Source organism: Ornithorhynchus anatinus, chromosome 15 (assembly GCF_004115215.2).
Source record: "Ornithorhynchus anatinus isolate Pmale09 chromosome 15, mOrnAna1.pri.v4, whole genome shotgun sequence".
Taxonomy (NCBI): Eukaryota; Metazoa; Chordata; class Mammalia; order Monotremata; family Ornithorhynchidae; genus Ornithorhynchus; species Ornithorhynchus anatinus.
In genome coordinates, this window is record NC_041742.1 from 21,534,686 (window position 1) to 21,558,625 (window position 23,940).

Below are 23,940 nucleotides of genomic sequence, written 5' to 3' on the forward strand. Positions count from 1 at the left end.
AAACCAAAGACCAAAAAAACCTTCTTAACAACATTATTCAGAACGGGGGTGCCCCACAAGTAAATTCAGTAAATCATTTCACTAAATGACACATTTTTTCTCTAGTAGATATGTTTATGGTTCTTATGGAACTAACTCTCCCAACAAAATAATCATTGTGATGACAAATCATAAAACAGAATGTCATTTAGCAGCAGAAACTTCTCTGTTGTAGTAATAAAGGAATAAGAACACTTCTTTATCAAGATTCAATTAGGATGATCCAAGTCAGACACTTCCTTGGCACACACTCCTATTTACTTAGCAGAAGGAAAAGTTGAGGGTAAAAAAAATCTCCAGGTAGATCTTCCCTTGAAACCTGAGGTAAATAGAAAATGAGTTTCAGAAAAATATTAGTTGAGTAAAAAATGAGTAGTTACGCGCATGTGTTCAAACTGTTTCTTCTAATTAGACACATGCATTTAACCGCTGTTGAGAAGGCACTAGGTTTATCAATGGAAGACTTTTCTTTCATTTTCAATGTGATTTGATAAGCAATTCAACTGGATATGATATTTGTAGTGGCTGCATCCATAGTGGCATGAAATTAGTAACCAAACATGGGACAGTGCGGAGAGCAACCAAATAACCTGGCACATGAAGTGCTATTTTCAGTTCATGCACATATGCACATGGGATAGAGACTCTAATCTGATTGTCCTGTATCCAACCTAGGGATAAGCACAGTGTTTGGGACACACTTAACCAATACCACAACTATAATTATCATTTTGAACCACTAAATGAAGACAAGTTCATAGTTTCCCAAGCAGCCTGGTGAATTTCCCAGATGCGAATTTAGCAATGAGCATAGACAAAGACCAGTCTTAATGACTCTTTGACCAAGAAGCACATTTCAAAGGTAACTGGTATTTTGAATAAACCCCGGTACTTCTTTCTTCAATAATTGCGAGATACTATCTCCTCATTAGGTTCGCGAAACTCATTGCTTCTTACAATGATGCCAAGGCAGTTCCACAGAGGGATATGCAGAGATCAGTAAGCAAGGATTCCCTTCATTGTTTTGGTTTATTTTTTTATTTTTTTGAGACTTGGGAATAAACTAGAAAAACAAACGGCACCGACAAGGAATTCACTTATATGTTTTCCTCCCTGATTTAAATATCAACTCAGTCAGAATTACCAGAAGTCAGGCCAAGAAAAAGTCACCCAAATAGCCCCGAAAAAAATGTATCAGGAAGTAATCGTACACTCATTCCAGGAAACAATTCTTTAAGCCAGAAAGACTCTCAGAAAAAAAAAAAGCATCACTTTCTTCATTGGCCAATATTTCAGTCAGTAGGTTCCAACTTCGGAATTTCAGGGTAACTGCTACCATCTTTACTCTTCCCCTTACATTTATCAGGGGACATTTGTGCTGGACTGCACCAATTTTGCCCTCTAGCACACTAGGATAAATAAATGCTCAATGACCTTAGATTGTGTGTGTGTGTATGTGTGTCTGTGTATTTTTATGTGTATGGGGGCTTCATTGGGGCGATGGGGAGGGTGTGTGTGGGGGAGCTTCAAACAGAAACTTACATTTTAAAGCCAAGCTAGTCCTGACATCAGGTGTGGTGTTTACACCAGGGGAGAATGGCTTCCAGTCACAGACAATACCAATTTGCCACTAGATTCCAGGCCCAGACGAGGCTGGTGCTCCCTGAGTTGAGAGGTGGGCACTTCTTTCAGATGGCGTCACGGTGACGAGATAGGGCTGGAGGAGGGAGTTGTCATGAGGGAGAAAGAGCTTAAGGGTGGCAGCGACAGACCCTGGTATCTCTAGCCAATGACATCCTTGGGCAGGGATTGTCTCTATCTGTTGCCGAATTGTACATTCCAAGTGCTTACTACAGTGCTCTACACATAGTAAGTGCTCAATAAATACTATTGAATGAAGGAATGAATCCTGAATAGGCAGCTCAGTTAGTAACGCCATACCCAGCCACCCAGGGAGTTGCCACCTCAGGAGCCCAGGCAGGGGTATATGGGAAGGCAGACTTTCGGGTTTTCACTGCAATGGAAGAGCTTCCAGGGGCCAATATGCTGTTCTGGGTATTGACTGTTGGCCAAGTGGCCCCTCCAAAGTCAGAAAAAATCAAGCAGCATGGCCTAGTGGAAAAGGCACAGGCCTGGAGCTCAGAGGACGTGGGTTCTAATCTCCGACTCTGCAATGTGTCTGCTGGGTGATTTTGGGCAAGTGACTGAGTATCTTATATCTACCCCAGCACCGGCACAGAGTAAACACTACAATAGCTTTTGAAAATTGAATTGTCCCATGGGCCAAGTTTGCCATCCCCGGCCTTTTCTTTGATCGGGGTTGAGAGGGAGGGTTCCGTCTCCTGAGGTCAACTGCCTATGCGAAACGTAGTTTAAAAATAGCATTGACAAGGGTGTATTTTGCAAATAAAGGTCCACTTCCTAACGGAAGGGGATCATAAAACTTAGGTTAGGAATTGAGCTCCTCCCTCAAAACAATATGAAACAGAACTCGATTCGAAACAATTATGTTATTGATGCCTATCTACTTGCTTTGTTTTGTTGACTGTCCCCCTCCTTCTAAACTGTGATCCCGCTGTTGGGTAGGGATTGTCTCTATCTGTTGCCAAATTGTACTTTCCAAGCGCTTAGTACAGTGCTCTGCACACAGTAAGTGCTCACTAAATACAACTGAATGAATGAACTCCAGTTCCATTTGAAAATTCAATTTGGAATGAGCATTTTTCAGCTTTCACAAATTTTATTTTTGAAATCAGCTCTTATATAAGCAGTAAAGTAAGCTAACTAAAAAATTGGCATAAAAATGGTAGAATGTCACACTAAAGCCAACTAAGGGCATTGCTGTGCAGTTGGGAGGCAAAAAGCACATTTGCAATGAGAAACGATAGAGCAGTTGGGGAAAACAGCAGAAGGAAGTAAAGCGCAGAGGTGGGGTTGAATGACAGAAAATGTGCAAAATTTAGTCTATAACCAATAACATATTTTTCTCCCTCAAGAGAGATGTCAAAGTGGTTGGAGAAAATGTATGGGTTTTCCTGTTGCCTCTGAAATGTATCTATCTTTTCCTCCCAGGAACAAATGATAATCCAAGGAAACAGCATTTCAGGGCTGTTGCCCCCAAAAAGGCCAATTCATATCACAGTTATGATCATCTTGGTGCAGAGGAAGCAAATTCCAACTCACAATGCAATGTCAGGCTACAGGAGGTTGGTGACACTCAGGGACTGACAGAGAGATTGGGAACTTTATAAATTTTAGTTTTAAAAAAGGCATTGTAAGAAGTTGAGGGTATAGAAGGAGTAGAAATGTGAAAGGTGCATTGGAAAGGAAAAAAGTTATGTTTCTGAAAACTAACAATACTTCTGCTGGTCCTCAATAACTGACTGCTCACTTGTCCTGAGTGCACACTGTTGAGATTTACTTGGGGCAAATGAAGAATCAATAATTATAGTGATTGAAGCAGCATGGATAAGAAGCAGTGTGGTTCAGTGGAAAAAGCACAGGATTGGGAGTCAAGAGAACTGGGTTCTAATTCCAATTGGGCCACTTGACCGTGTGTAACCTCTCGGGCAAAACATTCAACCTCTCTGGGCCTCAGTTTCCTCATCTGTTCAATGAAGACTAATCTCTCTTCCCCCTCCCCCTTAGGCTTCAGACCCATGTGGGACAGGGACCACATCTGTCCCACGCCCTGTAAAATGTTTGGCCCAAAGTAAGCACTTAAATACTACAGTCATTATAATGATGATGTTTACTGTTTGACCTGTATAGCACTTTCACTTTTCGAAAGTCTTTTCAAATTAATTATAACATTTTGTACTCAGGGCATCTCTGTGAGATAGAGAAAGGAAAGTGTTCTCCCCATTCTACAGGTTAGTGAGCCGAGGTCTAGAGAGATAAATCGATTTACCCAGGTCACACACAAAACAGACCCGTGGCAGAGCTAGGCCCGAGAACCCAGCTCTCTGGACTCCCATGCCAATGTTTTTTCTACTAGGCTACACTGTGTCTATTGGTATGGAATTGAGAGACCTCTGGGAATTCCAGATTTCTAAGGCAAGTCTCAACAATCACTAAGTGATGAAGTGCTGGTCTCCTCCCCACCTCAATGATCTAGACTGCTCCAAATCCACTGAACACGAAGTAGTCAAACCAACTTCAGGATTAAGTCTAAAAACTTGACACTGGCTGCCACCTCACCTTTCGAGGTTGAAGAAAGTTTCCGGTCAGCATCATTGAGGGAACAGAGCCCCTAAACCTAAGAGTATGATAAAAATGCAGTTTGAGTGATCGACCACTATCCATACATGCATGGGCAGCTCAGACTGTTTAGTTAATCAATCAATCAATAGTACCGATTGAGTGCTTATTCTGCAGAAAGAACTTTAATGAGAGGTTGGGAGAGTACAATACAGTCAGTAGGCATGATCCCTGACCTGAGAGAGCTTACACTCTAGCAGGGGACAGAGACAGGTGGCTGAGAGGAGCTATCCAGCACCACTGTGGGCAATGTGGAATGCTCTGGGGAGGCATATGCTAGCTGAAAAGCTCGCAATCACAGCAAAATTTCTAACCATCCCAGGCATTGCTGCTAATCAAATCCCATAAGTAGGGTATTTATTGTTTGGAATAACAAGCAGGAACTGATTTCACGATTAACAAAGCTATCCCATCAGCCGTGAGGGATTTCTGGGTGCCACCCCACAGATTTGCAACTCTGGCTCGAGGGACGTGGAGTGGAAGCTTCTTGCCTCTTCTTCTTCTAGGATACAGCACAGGCCTGGGAGTCAGAAGGACCTGTGTTCTAATCCCGGTTCTGCCACCTGTCCGCTATGCGACCTTGGGCAAGTAACTTCTCTGTGCCTCAGTTTCCTCATCTAAAAAATGGGGGTTAAGACTATGAGACCCACGTGACCATGTCCAACCTGGCAAATATCTATCCCAGTGCTTAGTACTGTGCCTGGCACACAGTGAGTGCTTACTGAATTACAGGAAAAGAAAAATATTGGACATGAATCCCAACCATACCACGGGTGGCTTTTTCGAAGTGATTCTAAATCATAAAGCAAAGGAGCCAAATAGTGGGTAGATCCCTGAAGCCTCGCTAAATTGCAGGGATCAAGTCTACTAACTTTATTATATTCTCCCAAGAGCTTAATGTAGCACTTTGTCCAAAGAAAGTGCTCAATAAATACTACTGACTAGTGGTTTGCAATAAACTGCAAATTCCTCTAATTATTCCACAGCTCCCCAAGTTGACCAATCTTTCAATGGAAGTGTGACAGCCTGGGGAAATGGTTTGAAAGTGGGAACATAAATAAAAGGAACAAGAATGCCTTATTCACTCTGTTGTTTTCTTTCTTGGGGCCTTTTCAATATTCGTTGCACAGCCAGGTAACTTGACAAAGGCAAAGAATAACTTTCCCTAGTGGGTACATCTATACTTTATTCTATGAGAAGCAGGGCTACCTAATGGAAGGAGCCCGGGCCTGGGAGTCAGAGACCTGGGTTTTAATTCTGGCTATGACGCTTGCCTGCTGTGTCACCTTGGGCAAGTAACTAAACCTCTCTGTGTCTCAGTTCTCTCATCTGCAAAATGGGGACTCAATGCCTAATGTTCTCCCTTCTACTTAGATTTTGAGCCCCTTATGGGACCTGATTATCTTTTAAACCCCCCAGAGTTCAGTGCAATGCTTGATAGTAAGCATTTAACAAATATCACAACTATTATTATTATTAGACTTCTCAGGGCAATGTAAAATTTCTAGCATAAGATCTCATTAAATTGTCTCTATTTGTGGCTGAAGTGTACTTTCCAAGCGCTTGGTACAGTGCTCTGCACACAGTAAGTGCTCAATAAATACAACTGAATGAATGAATAATTAATTAGTCAGGCAACGGAATTCAAGTAAAAGATCCTTCATGAGCTCGTTATGGTCAGGGACCGCATCTGTTTATTATTATATTGTACTCTCCCAAGTGCTTGGCGCAATGCTCTGCACACGGTAGGTGCTCAATAAATACCATTGAATGAGTGATTGCTTCTTAAACGTGCATAATCGATGAAAATTCAAATGACATCCTGAACTATCAAGTGGGTAGGTTTATCTAAGCAAGCAAAACCACAAGGAAAAATAACCGCAGAATAGTGAAATGCTTAAGCACCATTACCAGAATCTAGGGAACCAAATCCAAAATCAGATAGTTGCCAATCAGAAGTAAACAAAACGAGCCCTGAGGTTAGATAGATATCTTATTTACACAGATGAAAAACCCTTTATTGAAAACTACTGGACAAGAAAGCTGATTTACTTACAAACCAGAATACGAACTGGCACTAGAAGTGTCTCAGTGAAATCCTCTTTGGGATTTAATCTGCATTAGAGGAGCGAAGTGTGCGGGAGGGGATGCAGCAAGAGGGTAGCTAGGTGAGATAGGAGGGGGTAAGGTGATTGAGTGCTTTAAAGTCAGTGGTGCCGATTCTAAGAGTTCATCCACACAGTCTTTTCCCGCCATCCTTATTCGTCCCTCTACCACCACAGATCTGGGTAAAAACAGTTGCAGCAAAGCTGGAGAGCGGAGGGCGTGTTTTCAGCACAAGTGTGGGCTCCCTCTGGCAAGGCCAAGAAGGAATGAACTTTAGCCGTGCAAGGCTCATAAATGTTTGGGGAAAGTTGGCCCCAGACCCAGTTTATCCATTTTCCTCATCTAAAAAGGGCCAATCAGGATTTAGAAAGAATTCAGATGATGTGTAGCTACGTTTTTTAGGTGTCATGAATATTTTACAGTCATCAACATCCTTTAAACTCTCAAAAATCATTCAATCTCTAATTCAACAGGGGAGGGAGTCGTAGATATTATTTCCCATATAGTTTTCCTTTAGGGATTTCAAGAGGAAAGTAAGAAATGAACAGCAAACAGCCTGGATTGGGGCCATGGCAGGAGACATAGCTAAAAATAAAACCATGGGACAGGAAGCTGAAAATGTGTTCTTGCAAAGGCTCTGAAATATCAACACCTCCAAAAAGGAGGAGAAAACTTTCCCGAATGGGGGCAGTGTGCCGATAACCATTACGCTATTGCTTTGGTACTGCCGGAATTTCAGTCTGGCCTCTTTTGCAAACTGTAACAGAATACGAGCACAGGGTTACCAGACTGCTCTTTGGGAAAAATCAGATCTAGCTGGCTTTAACCTAGCTTCACCTGCCCTGCACTTCAGTGCCACTTAAAGACAGAATATCCATCTGACACCCCTTTCCCCCTCAGGTCTTTCCAGGCAAATGGAAGGTGATCGTGACATAGGGGACAACCTTGTAGCCACCGGATGTCTGGCAACCCTATGCCTATATTCTATAACAACGTAAATAATGCATGTCAACAACTGACACATGGGAGGGGAAATGAACACCATGCCTGGAAGTTATTTCCTGAGAATTCTTGGTATAATATGTAAGAGAAACAGCCCAAACAGGGATAAATCAGCTTCTCCGAAAAGTTGTGCTCAGTCACTAAGAATTCGGCACCTGTGCCCCATTCAGAAAAAGAAAAATAACAAAGAGTCATGAACCCAGAGAGTTTCTGGCAAAAGCCCCAAGTAAAGGCAGGGCAGATTAACAGAGAAAATTCATTTGATTTTCAGAACACATTCCTCTTCCACTTGCGATAACAAAACCTAAGTAGAGTTAGCAGATAAATACAAACGGACTATCACGATGCTCAGCTAAAGATCTCTTTCAGGCAGACAGGTTGGTGAACACTAAGGGAACAAAATATTCCATTTTTGATTCACACAAGTGTTCCCAATTTTGATTTCATGCTTCCTCCAGAAGAAATACTCAAAAATTAACGTTTCAACTACTGACCTTGTAATATCTTCCCTTTAAAACTCCAAAACACCACCAGACCCAAACACAGAGAAAAGCTGATCCAAAGCTACTTTCAATTCTATTTCTCAATAAAATCAGTGCTGAATATGGAAATATATCATTTGCAGGAGAAAAGAATGAATCCTATTCTCAAAGGTATGTCAATTATAATGACTAAAAGCAGAGCGCAAATCAATCCATCAATGGTATTTATTGAGTGTTTCCTGTGTGAGCAGAGAGAGCATCAGGGCAAGCGCTTGGGAGAGTACGATACAAGAGAGTTGGCAGACAGGATCTGAGCAAGGAGCTGAGCAGATTTTTAATTAAGGGACACTGGTATTTACAGCACACTGCTTCTGCTCCTCCAGTAGATTGGAAGCCCCTTGTGGGCAGGGATCTACTAACTCTGTTATACTCTACCAACTGCTTAACAGAGTGTTCCTCCACAAACTAAGTACCTGTTAAATACCACCAATTGCTTGATTGATGATTTCCCTGAAATGAACATCATGAAGATAAATATAAACAAATGTAGGATACAGAGCCTACTAGGCCTGAGGAAGATGAGGATGAGGCTGCTTCATGCTCTCAAACTCAATCTCCACATGCATCTCTCTTCCTCCCGGAAAGGATAAAGTCCCAGGATGTCAAAATGTTTCCAGGAGTTGAAGGTTGAATGTTGACGAACAGGGGAAAAAGGAGAGGGAAATGACTCCATGTTTGTTCTCCTTCCTCCTCCTTACTTCAGACTTTGTTTCCCCCACTAATCCTTGAGGCAGGATTCATCACGTCCACTACTCTTCCAGTGGAGTTCATAGTACAGTGTTCTGTTGACAGTAGGCAATCAGTAAATCCTATTGATTGAGCACAGGTCCCTCCCTTCTCAACTACTGCAATGGCTTAAGGAAGCCAGGGCTTAGTTAGCTTGTTAAGAAGTCACTTCACTTCTCTGTGCCTCGGTTACCGCATCTGTAAATTGGGGATTATAAATGTGAGCCCCACGTGACGCAACCTGATTACCCTATATCTACGCCAGTGCTCAGAACAGTGCTTAGCATATAGTAAGCGCTTAACAATAACATAATTATTGTTATTATTATTACTGTTTTGGTACTTGGTTATCCAAGTGCCAGTACTTGCGGTGACTTTTCTGTTGGGTGTCCGCTCCCTGCTTTTTCTCACTTGCCACCGCTCTCCATTATTCCCTTTCATTTATTCAAACACCTTGAATTCAGATGCAATCTACTACATAAATTATAACAATCAAATAACATTGTGCAATTAATGTTAATGGTGTTTATAAATCAAAATCAAAAGAGGGCTTTTACTGCTTGAGAGCAAAAGACTTTCTTAAAAGTAACTTGTGCTAAGTTAAACAGATCTAAGTTATTTTCAGGGTTAGCCATGGAAAAGTGAAATCTGACATTGAATAGGCAGGTGTTCTGCTATAATTATTTCAATGCATACGATTTTGATCACTTTTTTTGTTAAAAGAAGGCTACTCACAATAAAGCCATATGCATGATTCTAAATCTAAACTGCAAAACCCAATCCTTTCAGAAAGCAACAAATAATCACTAAAAATAATATTACTCAAAAGACTTACATTAAGATAAACTCATCACTGAAACCTGTAATAAACCTGACTATAATATCACTAATCATAGATTATTTAGACTGTGGCCTTCCCTAAACTCTATGGAGCAAATGAACATGTTGTCTTTTCAACAAATGATTAAGCCATTCCTTTTAAAATATGGGTAATCATAATGATGATGATAATAATAATAACTGTGGTATTTGTTAAGCACTTTGTGCCAAGCACTGAAATGAGCATTTGGGTAGATAGAAGATAATCAGGTTCCCTCATGGGGCTCAGAGTCAAGTAGGAGGGAGAATAAGCAATTAATCACTATTCTGCAGATGAGGGAACTGAAGCCCAGAGAAGTTAAGCGACTTGCCCAAGGTCACCAGCAAACAAATGTTGGAGACAGGATTAGAACCCGGCTGACTCTGACCCTCAGGCCTGTGCTCTTTCCTCTACACCACCCTGTTTCCCTAAGGATAAGGACAAGGAATAAGGGCATTCCAAAAGAATTGAAGACTAGTTTCTTGCTACTGTTAAGCTTATTACGAAGAACTGAGTAACTGGGCTGCCAGAATTTGACTTGTCCTAGTAAATCTCAATTTGCCTGTGAAATTCAAAATGGTAGGATTTTTCCAATCTTGGGGGTGCATCGTGGAGAACACACAACTCCTAAGACAATTTTTTCTTGCACTGCATTGAGGTTGTATTTTTTCCAGATTCCCCCAGAAATCTGTCATTAATGGACATGAGCCTGGTGTTCAAAAGCTCTTGGAAATTTGCCTTTGTAGATTTTTTTACTCTTTCTCCTCCAAAGGAGGCTTTCACAATCCTGCAGGTGAGAATGGAGGCCATTTCTTAAAGTTTGACTATGGTAAGTGGCTTTCTAAAGACTCACTCGCTTGTCAGAAACGACTGGTCCTTTTCCCCATCTGGGCTTTTAGAACCCCTCCCACCCCCATCCCGAATCCTTATGTAATCATGACCAGAATAGTCAAGTAAGGAAGTGCATGATTCTGCTTTTCATTAGGCTCGGCATCTAAACCTTGGCCAATTTCTACAGGATCCCAGATAACAACAAAAGACTGAAGAGACGGGGCCCCAGCAGGTTACCAGTGGTGAAATGAGGCTTTAATCCAGACCCAGGGGTACAGGATGGGAAAAGGGGAGTGGTCGGTGACATTTTCTCCCCAAACTGGAGTATCAACTACAATTTCTGGATTACCCTGGAGCTCGGTTTTACTGTAAAGGGATCCTGAGGCCTGTTTGGGGTCACATTAACCCCATACTAGACCGAAAACCCCAAGAACGCACTGGAACTCATCCAGCTTCCCTGGGGAATGTAGAGAAAGACAAAGAAAATACCGGGGCTCAGTTCTGGACAGGAAAAGGATCACCTACAACCCCACCACCATTCTCCAGAATATCTCTGTCAAGGGCTCACACCCTGGGTTTAAGCTTGGCTTCTTAAGGCTAAGCCTGTGTGGGACAGAAAGTTGAGGGGAGGGGCAAGGAGGGAAGGAAAAGATGTCATTTCCCAGGTCATCCATTCACTGCATGACTTTCAATATACAGTCAGATACTATGCATAAAAGAGTGTGTGTGTGTGTGTGTGTGTGTGTGTGTGTAGAGAAAGTGTGTGGGTGTGTATGATGAAAATAGAATGAATGTGAAAGCTCAAAATGCAAAATGTGAATTAGTATTTGTGAAGAGCACATTTTAAATGAAATTGTTAGTATTTCACTGTATCTGTTTTTCATTTAAATGAAACGATTGCCACTTTTATCTACTTTATTATACTCTAATTTCATGATATAAACTCTAGTTGGAGGAAACATAATAAATTGTGGAGTTATACTGGCCAATAAGATGATTTTCAAACACACAACTGTAAACACTGATAAAATTCAAAACCTCTGGAGGCCTATTCTTACTCCTTTTTCAGAAATCTTTTGAAGATACATATTTTGACACAAAATCCTTGATGGAAAGAATTTCATAAAAGCACTTAAAGAATTAAAATATACTGTGTCCCCAGAAGGTCTCAAATTAGCCTGCATGATGAAACATCCTCTTTCTATTTGTTTGTGCATCTTAGAATTAAATAAATGAATTGCAAAATAATTTTAACAGTGCACCCTTCAGAGGAAGCCAACTTGGAATGCAATGGGGTTTTAGAAAGGATTTCAGAAAGGGTGGTTAGACTTTGATAATCTGGTAGTACTGAGTTGTAATAGTACAGTGCACTGTTCTAAGCGCTTGGGAAGTTTGAAATAGAAAAACAACATGGCGATTATACTTTAATGGGGGAGACAGAAAATACTCACAAAGAGAGTCATCAAAGAAAATAAATGTACAATGGAATAGACATATGCAAAAGTCCTCAGGAAGGATGTAAAGAATTTACATAAGGGCAAGAAATGACTAGTGGATTTGTACAGTTTGGGTTGTGGGGGAATTATAACGGAAAGCTTGTTGCTGGAAGGCGGATAATTTTAGGAGGACTCTGAATAAGAGGAGATCCTTTGTATATCATATTTGTGAAGCATGAGAAAGTTCCAGGAAGGAGGGAGGGTGTGAGTACGTGAGATGAGAATGAGGCCCTAGGAGTAGGTTGTCCACAGGTGCTGGAGATGGGAGATAACCTTCCTTGGCAGCCTCTCTCCTCCTCCCGCCTCCTATCGCCCCAGTTAAGCTTGCAAATCTCAGAAAATCACTCCCTGGGTGGTCGAGAACTACATTCTGAATTCTGGGTCAGAGGAGTTTGGGAAGTGTTCACACTAGATCAGTGGCAAGATGACCGGAGAAATAATGAGAATCAGCATGGCCTAGTAGATGGAGCAGAGGTCTAGGAGTCAGAAGGACCTGAGTTTTAGTCCCGGCTCTGCCACTTGTCTGCTGAGCGACCTCAGGAAACTCACTGAACTTCTCTGTGCCTCAGTTACCTCATTGGTAAAATGGGCATTAAGACTGTGAGCCCCATGTGAGATATGAACTGTGTCCAAATTGATTAACCTTTTTCTATCTCAGTGTTTAGGACAGTGCCTGGAACACAGTAAGTGCTTAACAAATACCATTTAAAACAAAATAAAATAAGGATGACCTAAAAAAGTGAAATCATCAGAAGCATGTGACCACCACCCTGTCTCTGCCACTGCCCCCAAATGACCCAGTCTCTGTGCTATCACTCTGCCAAGTGTGAAAGACTATGTCCTAAGAGTCCTGCTCTCTCAGCAGAGCAGAGTCGGAATAAGCCTCTTGAGTGTCTGTTGTGGGAATAAAGTGATTTCGTTCTCCTCTTCCCCATGACAGAGAACTGGACTCCTTCAGAGAATTACACTGAACACCAACCATTACTGAACATCAAAACCTTCCAAAGGACCATTTTCCCAATTTCTCTTATCCTAAAACGTAAGAAATTATTACCCTGATACAAAAGACTAAACGATGATACTTTAGAAAATAGTAGTTCATCTAATTTACCCATATGTTCTGATTGTCACTGGACCAGGTAATCATTAAATACAGCCCTCATTGGACTGGTGTCCATTAAAGGCTTTTCGGTGCTCTGAGAAGCCAGGGATTTTAACCCGATAAGGAAAAGCAAGCAGAACTATAAGAGCCAAACTGGCATATTAATCCCACTCCAACTGTAAGCAGTCTGAGAGTACTTCTGGGTAGCTGGGAAGCATGCTAAAAATACCTCTTTGTAGTGTTTGCACCAAGCAAGAAAAGACTCCTAAGGAACAGAGATATGTGTGATTTTTCTCCAAGGCACAATGTGCATTTGAAACCTCTGGGGACAGAATCCAAGTATCCTGAGGTTCATTTATTTGCACAATTCCCTAATAATTCAGAGCCCACCTCGCACCTCACCTCACCCCTGCTCCATCAAAGCCCGCCAACTCTGTGGACCAAGTAGGAACACAACTGGCATGAACAAGGGGAGCGTGAGTGGTGCTGTGCAAGACATCAATCGATCAACTGTATTTACTGAGCGCTCACTATGTAGAGAGCACTGTACTGAGCACTTGGGAGAGTATAAGACAAGAGAATCAGCAGACACTCTCCCTGTACCTCACAAGCTTACAGTCTGCGATCCATTTTCAAGACCCAAACCTGTCCATCCTTCTCAGTGGGAGACTACGCATGCCCGAGGGGCTGAAAATACTGAGTGACTCACAGTCTATGTGCAAATGAAGACTGTCCTCTCCTGCACTCATGTGTTTACCACTTGCAGTGCCTGTCACTGTTTTTAATTTGGAGACTCTAGACTCCGTAATGAGATGGGGAAAAGCAGTCAGGGGACACCCAAAGTGCTAGAATAACGAAGGAGTGAACAGAGACGCTATCATGATAAAATATTTTGAATGAGTTCTTTTTAATAAAGGACAGGGGTTAAGTCAATTTGGAGATGAGTCCCCGGCTAGATCCCTGTTACGAGCAGCAGTTCGAACAGACATTCTTTAATTGCTACAGCCCATGAAAGAAAACAAGGAAAACCACCACTTTATTTTGGTTTCAAAAAAGCCCCTGTGAAACTGAAGTCTTTTCATAAACATAGTATCTCTTTTCTAAGTTTAGGGTGGTAAAATTGCCACCCATCGAGTATCGAATTCTGAATTTTACATTTCATAAGGTCAGATACAGTTTAAAAAAGTTTCCTGAGAAGATTTTTTTGAGCGGCCCCAATCTACTTCTTATAATATTCTAGGTCTACTCATTAATTCCACACACTTAGCTCATACTGGGTGTCTACACAACAGGAAAAGGTATTTTATGCTGGCTAATTGACTTTGTGCAGTGAATTTCCTATAGCCAAGGGTGTTCTCTCTCCTTTCCTTATACTACTTTGGAGATTGGCTGGTTTTACTTTCAATCTTCAGTATTCATTCTACACATAGAAAAGGGGTGACTTTTGACTTTTTTGATTACTACGATTTTTGCCTAAGAATCTACAATACAGTCTCTTTATTCAAAACCTCTTTTTTGTGTCTAATTTCCTGAGAAGACATTTAGATTGGCCCTTGGGAGAACCTCAAGTTCTTAGTCCTCTAGACTGTTGGCTCACTGTTGGCAGGGAATTGTGTCTGTTATATTGTTGTGTTGTACTCTTCCAAGTGCTTAGAACAGTGTTCTGCACATTGTAAGTGCTCAATAAATAGAACTGATTGAGTCCACTGGCAGAATTTCAATCTCCTGTTGACTCAAAGGTCAGAAGCATCCGATGTACTGGAGAGCAGAGGTTTGAGGGACTTTCTCTAAAGCAACTTTACCTAGCAACATTATCGTCATCATCCTCAGTGGTATTTACTGATCGCTTACTGTGTGCAGAATTGTACTTTAAGTGTTTAGTACAGTGCTCTGCACATAGTAAGCGCTCAATAAATACGATCAAATGAATGCAGAGCACTCTCCTAAGTACTTGGAAAAATACAAAATGTTGATAGGCACATTCTCTGACCACCGCAAATTTACAGTCTACAGATTAGGTTTTTAGGAATCAGATTTCTTTTTCAGTAACATTGAGCAGAAAAGAGTTCAGGCTTATGTGTCAGAGTGTAATAGGACCAGTTTATGGCACTAAATTAGGTATAGTTCTTTTTGGGGTTGCAGTGATTTTATCTATGTATGACTGAATTAAAGACTTAGAGATCTAGAAGAGATCTCAGGTAGCATTCTGGAAGCAGCCTTCTACTTCTAAGGAGTGAATGAGAAACCCATCCAGGATAAAGTTCTTTAGAGACCTCCAGGATGGGGGTGTTTGATCACCTTAAAAATCAGGAATATTGATTGAGCACTTACTCTGTTTTGAGCTCTTCACTGAGCACTTAGACCGTGAGTCCCATGTAGGCCAGGGATTGGGTTCAAACTAATTAACTTGTATCCACCCCAGCACTGAGAGCAGAGCTTGACACCTAGTAAGCTCTTAACAAATACCATTATAACAATAATAGCAATTATAATAATTGGACTCAAATGCTGCTCTCAAGGAACTTACAATGTAGCAGATCTTAGCAGTTCATTATGTTCTTTGACCCAAGAGATGGATTTCCTTGAATATCGCCCACTTGAAATTAGATTGATCCCCACACTGATACAGGGATGAGATATTAGGTGGGTCCAACAAAAAATGGGAAATCAAAGGAAATCTCAAGGAAGGCAAATCATCACTGGGTAAGATGCCACAGATATCAGTTACATTAGATATTAAAACTTAAGAGAAATCTTCATGTCTAAACACTATCCGTAGGCCAGATAGCAGAATTTGATTAATTTTTAAAACATCTCTTACCTCTGGGGCAAGAGATTTCTCAGGTAAAAGCTTCCCATGTTCTGTTTGATAACTTTCTCTACTCTGTGATAGCAGAGTGGCAGAATCAAAAGAAAGGAGGAGGCAGGAAAATATGCTGTGGGGAACAAGGCTCTCCACCTAAAACAAGACCAGCTAGAATCTGAGCTCCAGAGGTAGGGTTACAAATAAATGTTGTCTGTTAATCAGCTGGGCTTCTTTTTCACACGATGGTCTTGGCACAAGCTCTAATGTAGAACTACTTGGGACTTCAGAAACCTGTGTTTTGTCTACATGGAGCAATCCCACAAACATTTATAGGGCACCCAGAGGTGTTTTTGTCCCGTGGAGATTACAGTCCAAAACAGTTATTTCCACTGGAAAAATTCCCTCAAGAAATAAACATGTTGTGTGCAGATGTAACCACTGAATGATAAATTCTAGCACTTCCATATCTATATTTAATATGGGAGATAGCATGACTTTAAATGACAGTATCATGACAGTTTACAGATGGGAGACTGACTTGCATGTATGTAACATGAAACAGAAACTTTACCGAAATGACTACATTCGGGCAGTACTCACAGATAGGCAACTTGCACTCCCCACATTTACCACTTAATTACCACTTCAACAAAATACCATTCATATAATCTCAGTTATTGGAAATTACCCACCATCTCATTAGGCAATGCTTACAAAGATTTCAAATTACAACCTATATAATTTCTCCCATTTGTTTATACTATTACCGAATTTCTACTGGCAATGTAAAGAGGTCTCTTTCCAATTTAAAAATGAAGAAAATGACTGGTTGAGGGAGGTTTGGGGCCTTCAATTCCATGTTCCAAGGTTTAGGCTGAGGATGATAATTAGCAAAAGTGCTACAGTTTAACGGCAAAGCTACCATTATGTCGTACAGAAAGACGTGCTGGCTCACCTTGCTGAAAGTCTTCCTCTTAAAACCTCATATATTACTATTTCTAAGGGCAAAGCATCCATCTATTTGGCAGGAACAATTACAAGTAATAAAATATTAATTGATGAAAACACAACCTGTCACTTACATTGGAATTTTATTCAGCCATTAAACCTATAATGATGTCATTTGACCGCCGCATGGGGGGCATGCGTTCCTTTAGCCTCATTCTCCAGGGAACAGCAGTGATGCACAGATAGGTTGTACAATATATAGATAGATTCAATTGTGCATCAATTATTCACTACTACTAAATATTTCTATGCCGTCTCCATTGGGGGTGACTTTCTTGTGGGCAGGGAATTTACCTTGCGCCTCTGTTGAAAGCACTTGGTATTCACCCCACCCTCATCCCTATCGCAGTTATGTACAGATCTGTAAATTACTTCTTTCTATGAGCGCCTGTCTCTCTTCTAGGCATTCTCCCAAGTGATCAGTACAGTGCTCTGCATGTAGTAAATGCTCAATAATACCATCAATTGATTATCACCATCATTATGAGGAATTCACAGTTAGGATTTCGGTCTGATTGGATGTTAACGTGAACGAAAAAGTCCAAGTGAAACGTTCTGGAGAAAAATCAAACTAAGTTATGTTACTAAATCGAACTGAAGTATCAATATTTGCTCCACCAGCTCCACCCCTCAATCTACATTTTGAGTAGACAATGACACAACCACTTCTTCTGGGCTGACTGAGGAAGAACTGGTATGTACACGAATCCAATATGCTTACCAACAGATTTTGTGCCATAAAACCCTTCTTTTGCATGATAAACATATTACTATGCATAATGAAAGACTGCATATGCTCTAATCATATCACTGAAACCCATGATTGATCATGACTGTAGAAAATTCATGACACCTAAAACACTGAGCTACACATCATCTGAATTCTTTCTAAATCCTGATTGGCTGTTTTAGATGAGGAAAATTGTATAAATTGGGTCTGGATATTGACAAAGACCAAAGAAAGCCTCAAGCTTCCAAAAGTCTCTACAAATAATTTACTCCGAGAAGCTTCAAAGGTAAGCGAATTTCACTGATAGGTCAATCGGGTTTTCCTATTTTCATTTCATATTCTTTAGTTCATTTGGACTTCTAAGATGAAGATTTAATTGACTGAGAAAAAGTCTCAAAGTTTTCAACTGAATTTGAATGATTTTTGAGAGGTTTAAAGGATGCTAGGATTACTCTATTATATTCTATTTGTTAAAGATGGTTTTGGTAAAATTCAGAAGCATTTCTTGGGATTTAAATTTTATACTGAAAACAAAAATTGAGCTTTAATTTTGATGTTCATTAGGAAAATATTTTCAAGCACAATCCTAGAATTTAATAGAATAAGTTCATGTCTTGTCCAGGCACAATGGAAGATTTTTCTACTATCAGTTGATAATAATATATGTGTATACACTAAAAATGTTAGTAATAATCCTTATTGGAGAGTTGTTGAACTTGCAACCTAAGTGAACATCTGTTCAACTTTAGATATTTTTGACACACCCTTTTATGTTCTTGACAACCATGCATACAATTTCAAGTTTCCGGGGAATCTTTCACCAAACTATCCAAGCAAGTACAAAGAACCTACGGAGGACTCTCCTGTGCCTCCAATCCAGATCAAAAGCATTTTTTCCACCTATCTCTCACTACAAATGAAAATAGCTGAAAGTCCTTTTTCAAAAAAACTATAGGAGCTATAGCTTAGATAGCTAGATTACTTTTAGGTGAGGCAGGTATTAGTTTCATTTCTTCCATTCAATTTTTACACACTTTAATGGTTGTGAATGACTGGATGTGGCATCCTTCATATTTCAGGTATCCTTTGAGAAAAATGGGGACTTGGATTCTGTTCACTTGCCTAATAGGAGCAGCATTTGCTATACCAGTGAGTATTCAAGCTCTGTAAATGTCAAGGTTCAATTTTAGAACTGATTGTTCCCCACAGTCACAGTACTCCCCCAAATCTTCTAAAAACAAGCTAAAAACCTGAGGGATGGCCACCTGAGAGCGCTCTTAAAGCACTCTGCTGGGTACTACATAGAATCCTACATTAAAATCACTGCAACCCTAATCTCCAAACAAGATTTAGTGGACCATATTAGGCCCTGATGGCTAAAACAACTAACCCACAACAGCTTAGATTGGCTAGTTTTGGTTGGTAAATGGGTTGAAGAAGAAAAGCGGTGATTCTCCCTTTTTAGTGTCCCCAAGAAAGTTAAAGAAATGTGCCTACGATGTGACTTTCTTAGCACTTACATGCTGAACCTCATACTCCGCAGTCTCCCCTATCCATAATTTATTCAATGTCTGTCTCCCCAACTAGACTGTAAGCTCCTCGAGGGCAGGGATCATGTCTACCAACTCTACTGAACTGTGCTCTCCCAAGCACTTTAAGCACTCAATAAATACGATTGATTGATCTTTTTCCCCCCTCTCTTAAAAGCTTCCTCCTCATCCTGCACATCCCGGTTATATCAACTTCAGCTACGAGGTAAATTTTCTTCATACTCTTGGGGAGACATTCAACCCACCCACACAGAGTGTTGGAAAGTCTTTTTTGGAAATTCAAAATTCAAAAAACTTCTAAAAAATGACAGCTAAGCTGGCCCTATCCTCACTCAAGCAGATTTCACCCTGAACACAGTTCCCTATTCTGAAAGAGAGCTACTTCCTGAGGGTGTGGGCCTTAAGCCATCAGTAAAGTGCTCTGCACACCTTCAGCACTCAGTACATACCACTGATTGCTTTACTATGAGCAGGTACAAGTTTGTGGGATTTCAAACAATCCATATTTGCGTTTTCTTCTAATTGATCATTTTTGGCAATGGGGTGTGAGACTGGAAAATTCTCCCTCTACGGGCATGGGGACTTGCACGCCACAGGTCATTAGACAGGGTGTTGGAGGGAAATCATAACGATAGTTAAAGTATAAAGGGAATTTTAAACCTCATCATGTTCAAAACTATGTACTCATAATGTAATCTCTCAAAATATCAGGATTGAAATCATTAAAATACAATTTTTCAAATTAAGAGATATTGCATGAAACTGTAGGATTCAGAAACAAGAGCTCATCACTGCATATCCAGATTGTGACTGCCTCAACTTGGGTGAAATAAGCAGCAAAAGTGTCTTATGAAACAAATCTCTCCATCTGATATTTTTAATTTTGATTTCTTTCTATTTTTATTTCTTTCTCAAGGTGCTTACCCCTTTAAAATGGTACCAAAATATGAAGCGGCAGCAGGTACGTACCTCGACTTCACACTGTTTTCCTTTGATTAAATGCATTTCCAATCAACTATTGTGAAGGTAAAATGGACAGTCGATACCTAATCAAAGCTGCTAAGTTACTCTATTAGCTCAGAACTTTTAGGAATAAAAACAAACTGTTGAATTAAGCTATGTCTTGTAGAGAATCGTTCAAAAAAGCCCAATGCAAAGGGAGCGCTAATTGTCAAAAATATTCTTACAATTTACCTTGAAGAATTATATCATGTCGCAGTCAGTCCATCAATCGTATTATTGAGTGCCTACTGTGTGCAGAGCACTCTACTAAGCGCTTGGGAGTACAATATAACAGAAACCTCATCCAGTCCACAACAAGCTTCCAGGCTCCATTTTAGAAAGGTAGCTACCAGTAGAGAAAATGTAGTTGCCTTCTGTGTGGCCCTGAGCAAGTTACTTCATTTATGTGTGCCTCAGTTTCTTCACCTGTAAATTGAGGATTACTTAATGCCCTTTTTTTGGGGGGGGGAGGGTTGCTGGAGGAGGGAAGTTAGAGTATTTGCTAAGTGCTTACTATGTGCCAGGCACTGTACTAAGTGCTTGGGTAGAAACAAGCTGATTAGGTTGGACACAGTCAATGACCTACATGGGGTTCATGGTCTAAATCCCCATTTTACAGATGAAGTATCTGAGGCACAGAGGAGTTAAATGACTTGCCTGGATCACACAGCAGATAAGTGGCAGAGCTGGGATTAGACCCCCCAGCTCTTTCTGACTCCCAGACCCATGCTCTTTCCACTAGATCATGCCGACTCTACCACCCCCTCGGATAGTCGGCCCCACGTAGGACAGGGACCGTGATCGATCTGATAACACTGTATTAATCACAAAACAAATGCCATTATCATTATGATCACGCCGCCTCTACCACCCCCTCGGACAGTCGGCCCCACGTAGGACAGGGACCGTGACCCATCTGATAACACTGTATTAAGCACATAACAAATGCCATTATCATTATGCTCATCATCATCAACACCCAATAAACCAGACCCCTCTCTCGCCAGTACCCCTCTTATGGTTATGAGCCCATGGGCGGATGGCTTCACCACCAGATAATCCCCGTGCTGTCCCAGCAACAGACCCCGACTCACGCGCTGCAGCCCCACCACCACATCCCCGTCATGGCCGCCCAACAGCCGATGCAGCCCCAGCAGCCAATGATGCCGATGCCAGGCCAGCCCTCCGTGACCCCGACGCAGCACCATCAGTCAAACCTCCCTCAGCCGGCCCAGCAACCCTTCCAGCCCCAGGTTCCCCAGCAGCCGCCTCACCAGCCAATCCAGCCCCAGGCCCCGGCGCACCCCATGCCACCGATGCCACAGCCGCCGCTGCCTCCGATGTTCCCCATGCAGCCTCTGCCCCCGCTGCTGCCAGACTTGCCCCTGGAGCAGTGGCCGGCAACTGACAAGACCAAGCGAGAGGAAGTGGTGAGCGGTCCCTTTTCTCGCTCCTGGTGACCTCCCGGGGGCAAAGGGTTGGTATTTGTTAAGCGCTTACTATGTGCAGAGCACTGTTCTAAGCGCTGGGGTAGACACAGGGGAATCAGGTTGTCCCACGTGGGGCTCACAGTCTTAATCCCCATTTTACAGATGAGGGAACTGAGGCACGGAGAAGTTAAGTGACTTGCCCACAGTCACACAGCTGACAAGTGGCAGAGCTGGGATTTGAACTCATGAGCCCTGACTCCAAAGCCCGTGCTCTTTCCACTGCGCCACGCTGCTTCTCTACCCAGGTGGCTCCAGCCCCGCCACTTCCATGCCGTAGCCTCGCCACGTTCGGCACAGGGTCAGGTGCTCTCTCTCCCCCTCTGTTGTTGGCGTTCAAGGAATTCTAGGCCCCATCTTCCCATAACCTGAGTGACGGTCATTCAATAGTATTCGCTGACTGTCTGTCATGGGCAGTGGACCACATGCTCTTATTGAGGATTTAAAGGAGAAAATGGAAATAGTCTATCTTGTCGGGATATAGGACAGCCTAGCATCTAATACTCTCTCTGTGGGTTTCATTTCAGGATTAAGGAGACCAGACAATCCAAAGAGGGAAGACATATACTAGAAATTTTCATTTCCTTTCAAGAATGACTACAACCCATTCGTTACCATCAATGGGGTATGCATCCACTAACTCTACTTCTTAGTGAATTCTTTAACTAAAAATGTACTTTTAGCAAACAATAAAAGGTTCAAAAATTATTCTTCTGAGTTGTTTGTCGGCAAAAGAACCTGAAAACTTTAACTCGCTGGAACTGACTCAGAAATGGAAGTAAAATTCTCTGAGACGATTCAACATTCAATTTACTGAAACTTACACTTCTATGCTTAAGAGAGCAATGCTCTAATGTCATAGGTTATTGATATAAATGGCATTTTACACCCAAGATACAAAGAGTAGTTTAAAAGAGGTCTCATACGACATTTGGCCCTTGTATGAGCTTGAACTGAGGGAGGGAAGTTTAGAGGAAGAGTTCTTTACAATGATAATGGAAAAACTGCTTAGAGGATATTTATATTAAGAACTCAGTTCTGGACCAGAAACTCTTTATAGGTGATGTGTACATCTTCATTTTCCAGAATATCTTTTATTTCACCTTTACATTATCCTCACCGACCAAACTCTTTCCACATGGTGAATGAATTGCCAGTGTGATAAATCAGTGTGTTATCACTTTTGAAACAAATAGGCTCCTAGGAAGATTATTTTTATTAAATCATCCTAAGATTCTTAAATATTTTTATACATACTCATGCAATACAATTTAAATCCCATTTAGACACTCATCAATCAAGATTCAGCACCATCAATTCTTTTAAATGAATATACCCACAAAGGGTTTTATCTACCTAACAAATTCTAGTATGATTATGATAATAATACTATTATTAACATAAAATAGGAGTAGCAGCAGCAACAGTAGTTGGCTGTCTTCAGTTAACATTTAGCAAACAACAATCAAATTGGTATAATTGGACTAGTCTTGAAGCACATTTTGAATTAGAAAGGATAGAGGGAGACATAGGTACGATATTTCCTTTTAGTGGAAATAACAGGCCCAAAGACAGACAAAAATGAAGTACAAATCTATGTTGTAAATGACAACTTTGAAGAGCTACTGACTATGATACTAATGTGACTAACAGCCATCTGACTTCTGCACACTACATCAGCCTAATTCCTTTATAAGATAAACATATAACATCCTTCTTCCTTTTTAAGAGTGGTTAAATCACTCTGAACATTTCAAATTCTTCTCTCTGAATTTTATTTTCACATTTACCATGGCTAAATGCCCCCCTGACCACCTTTAAAGCCCAATGACTTTCTAAGAGAGCTAATTAAAGAAACTACCCGCGCTCAATTCCGTCACTGGATATGATATTCCTAAAATCTCCTAGAGAAACACGGTCTCAACACAAGAAATGCCTTCCCTAGAGAGTGAACTCAGCTGTCTATCAAGTACAAAAAGAACTTTCTGCCCTCTTGGGAGCCTCTTTCTTCCTACTGAGAATCGCAGCGTAACATACTGTCATGCATCATTTCGCATCTCCCATTTAGCTAGATCGAAACCTACCTCTTTGTTTTCCTCAGGAAAAATGTGCCTCTCTGCTTCCTTTCGCTCTCTTCTGGCTCCCCTTAGTTCTTAGTATCTAGATGTCGAGCAAATTCAAGCGGCATCCCATTTTTCAGGTGTTTTAGGTAAAGGATGCAATTGTTTCAAGTTTACTCTACGAGCACGCAAGGAGTGGAATCACCAAGGACAGATCTAGGTAGGAGAAGGGGGAGAAAATGAAATGGGTGGGGTAAGAGACGAGCAGCCAGGAAGAATGACAGTGGAGATGGGAGAAGGGAGAGGGAGGACTGAATATAAAACAAAGCATAAA

The 23,940-nt window shown here is 41.2% G+C and overlaps 1 protein-coding gene across 1 annotated transcript; it reads left to right on the top strand.

Moving 5' to 3' along the window:
- The first annotated feature begins 18,602 nt into the window (after positions 1–18,602).
- AMELX (amelogenin X-linked) lies at positions 18,603–21,519 on the top strand. The gene is made up of 4 exons (XM_001515065.2): positions 18,603–18,656; positions 19,215–19,262; positions 19,974–20,018; positions 21,067–21,519. The coding sequence occupies exons 1-4, from the start codon at positions 18,603–18,605 to the stop codon at positions 21,517–21,519; spliced, it is 600 nt and encodes a 199-aa protein (XP_001515115.2).
- The last annotated feature ends 2,421 nt before the right edge of the window (positions 21,520–23,940 follow it).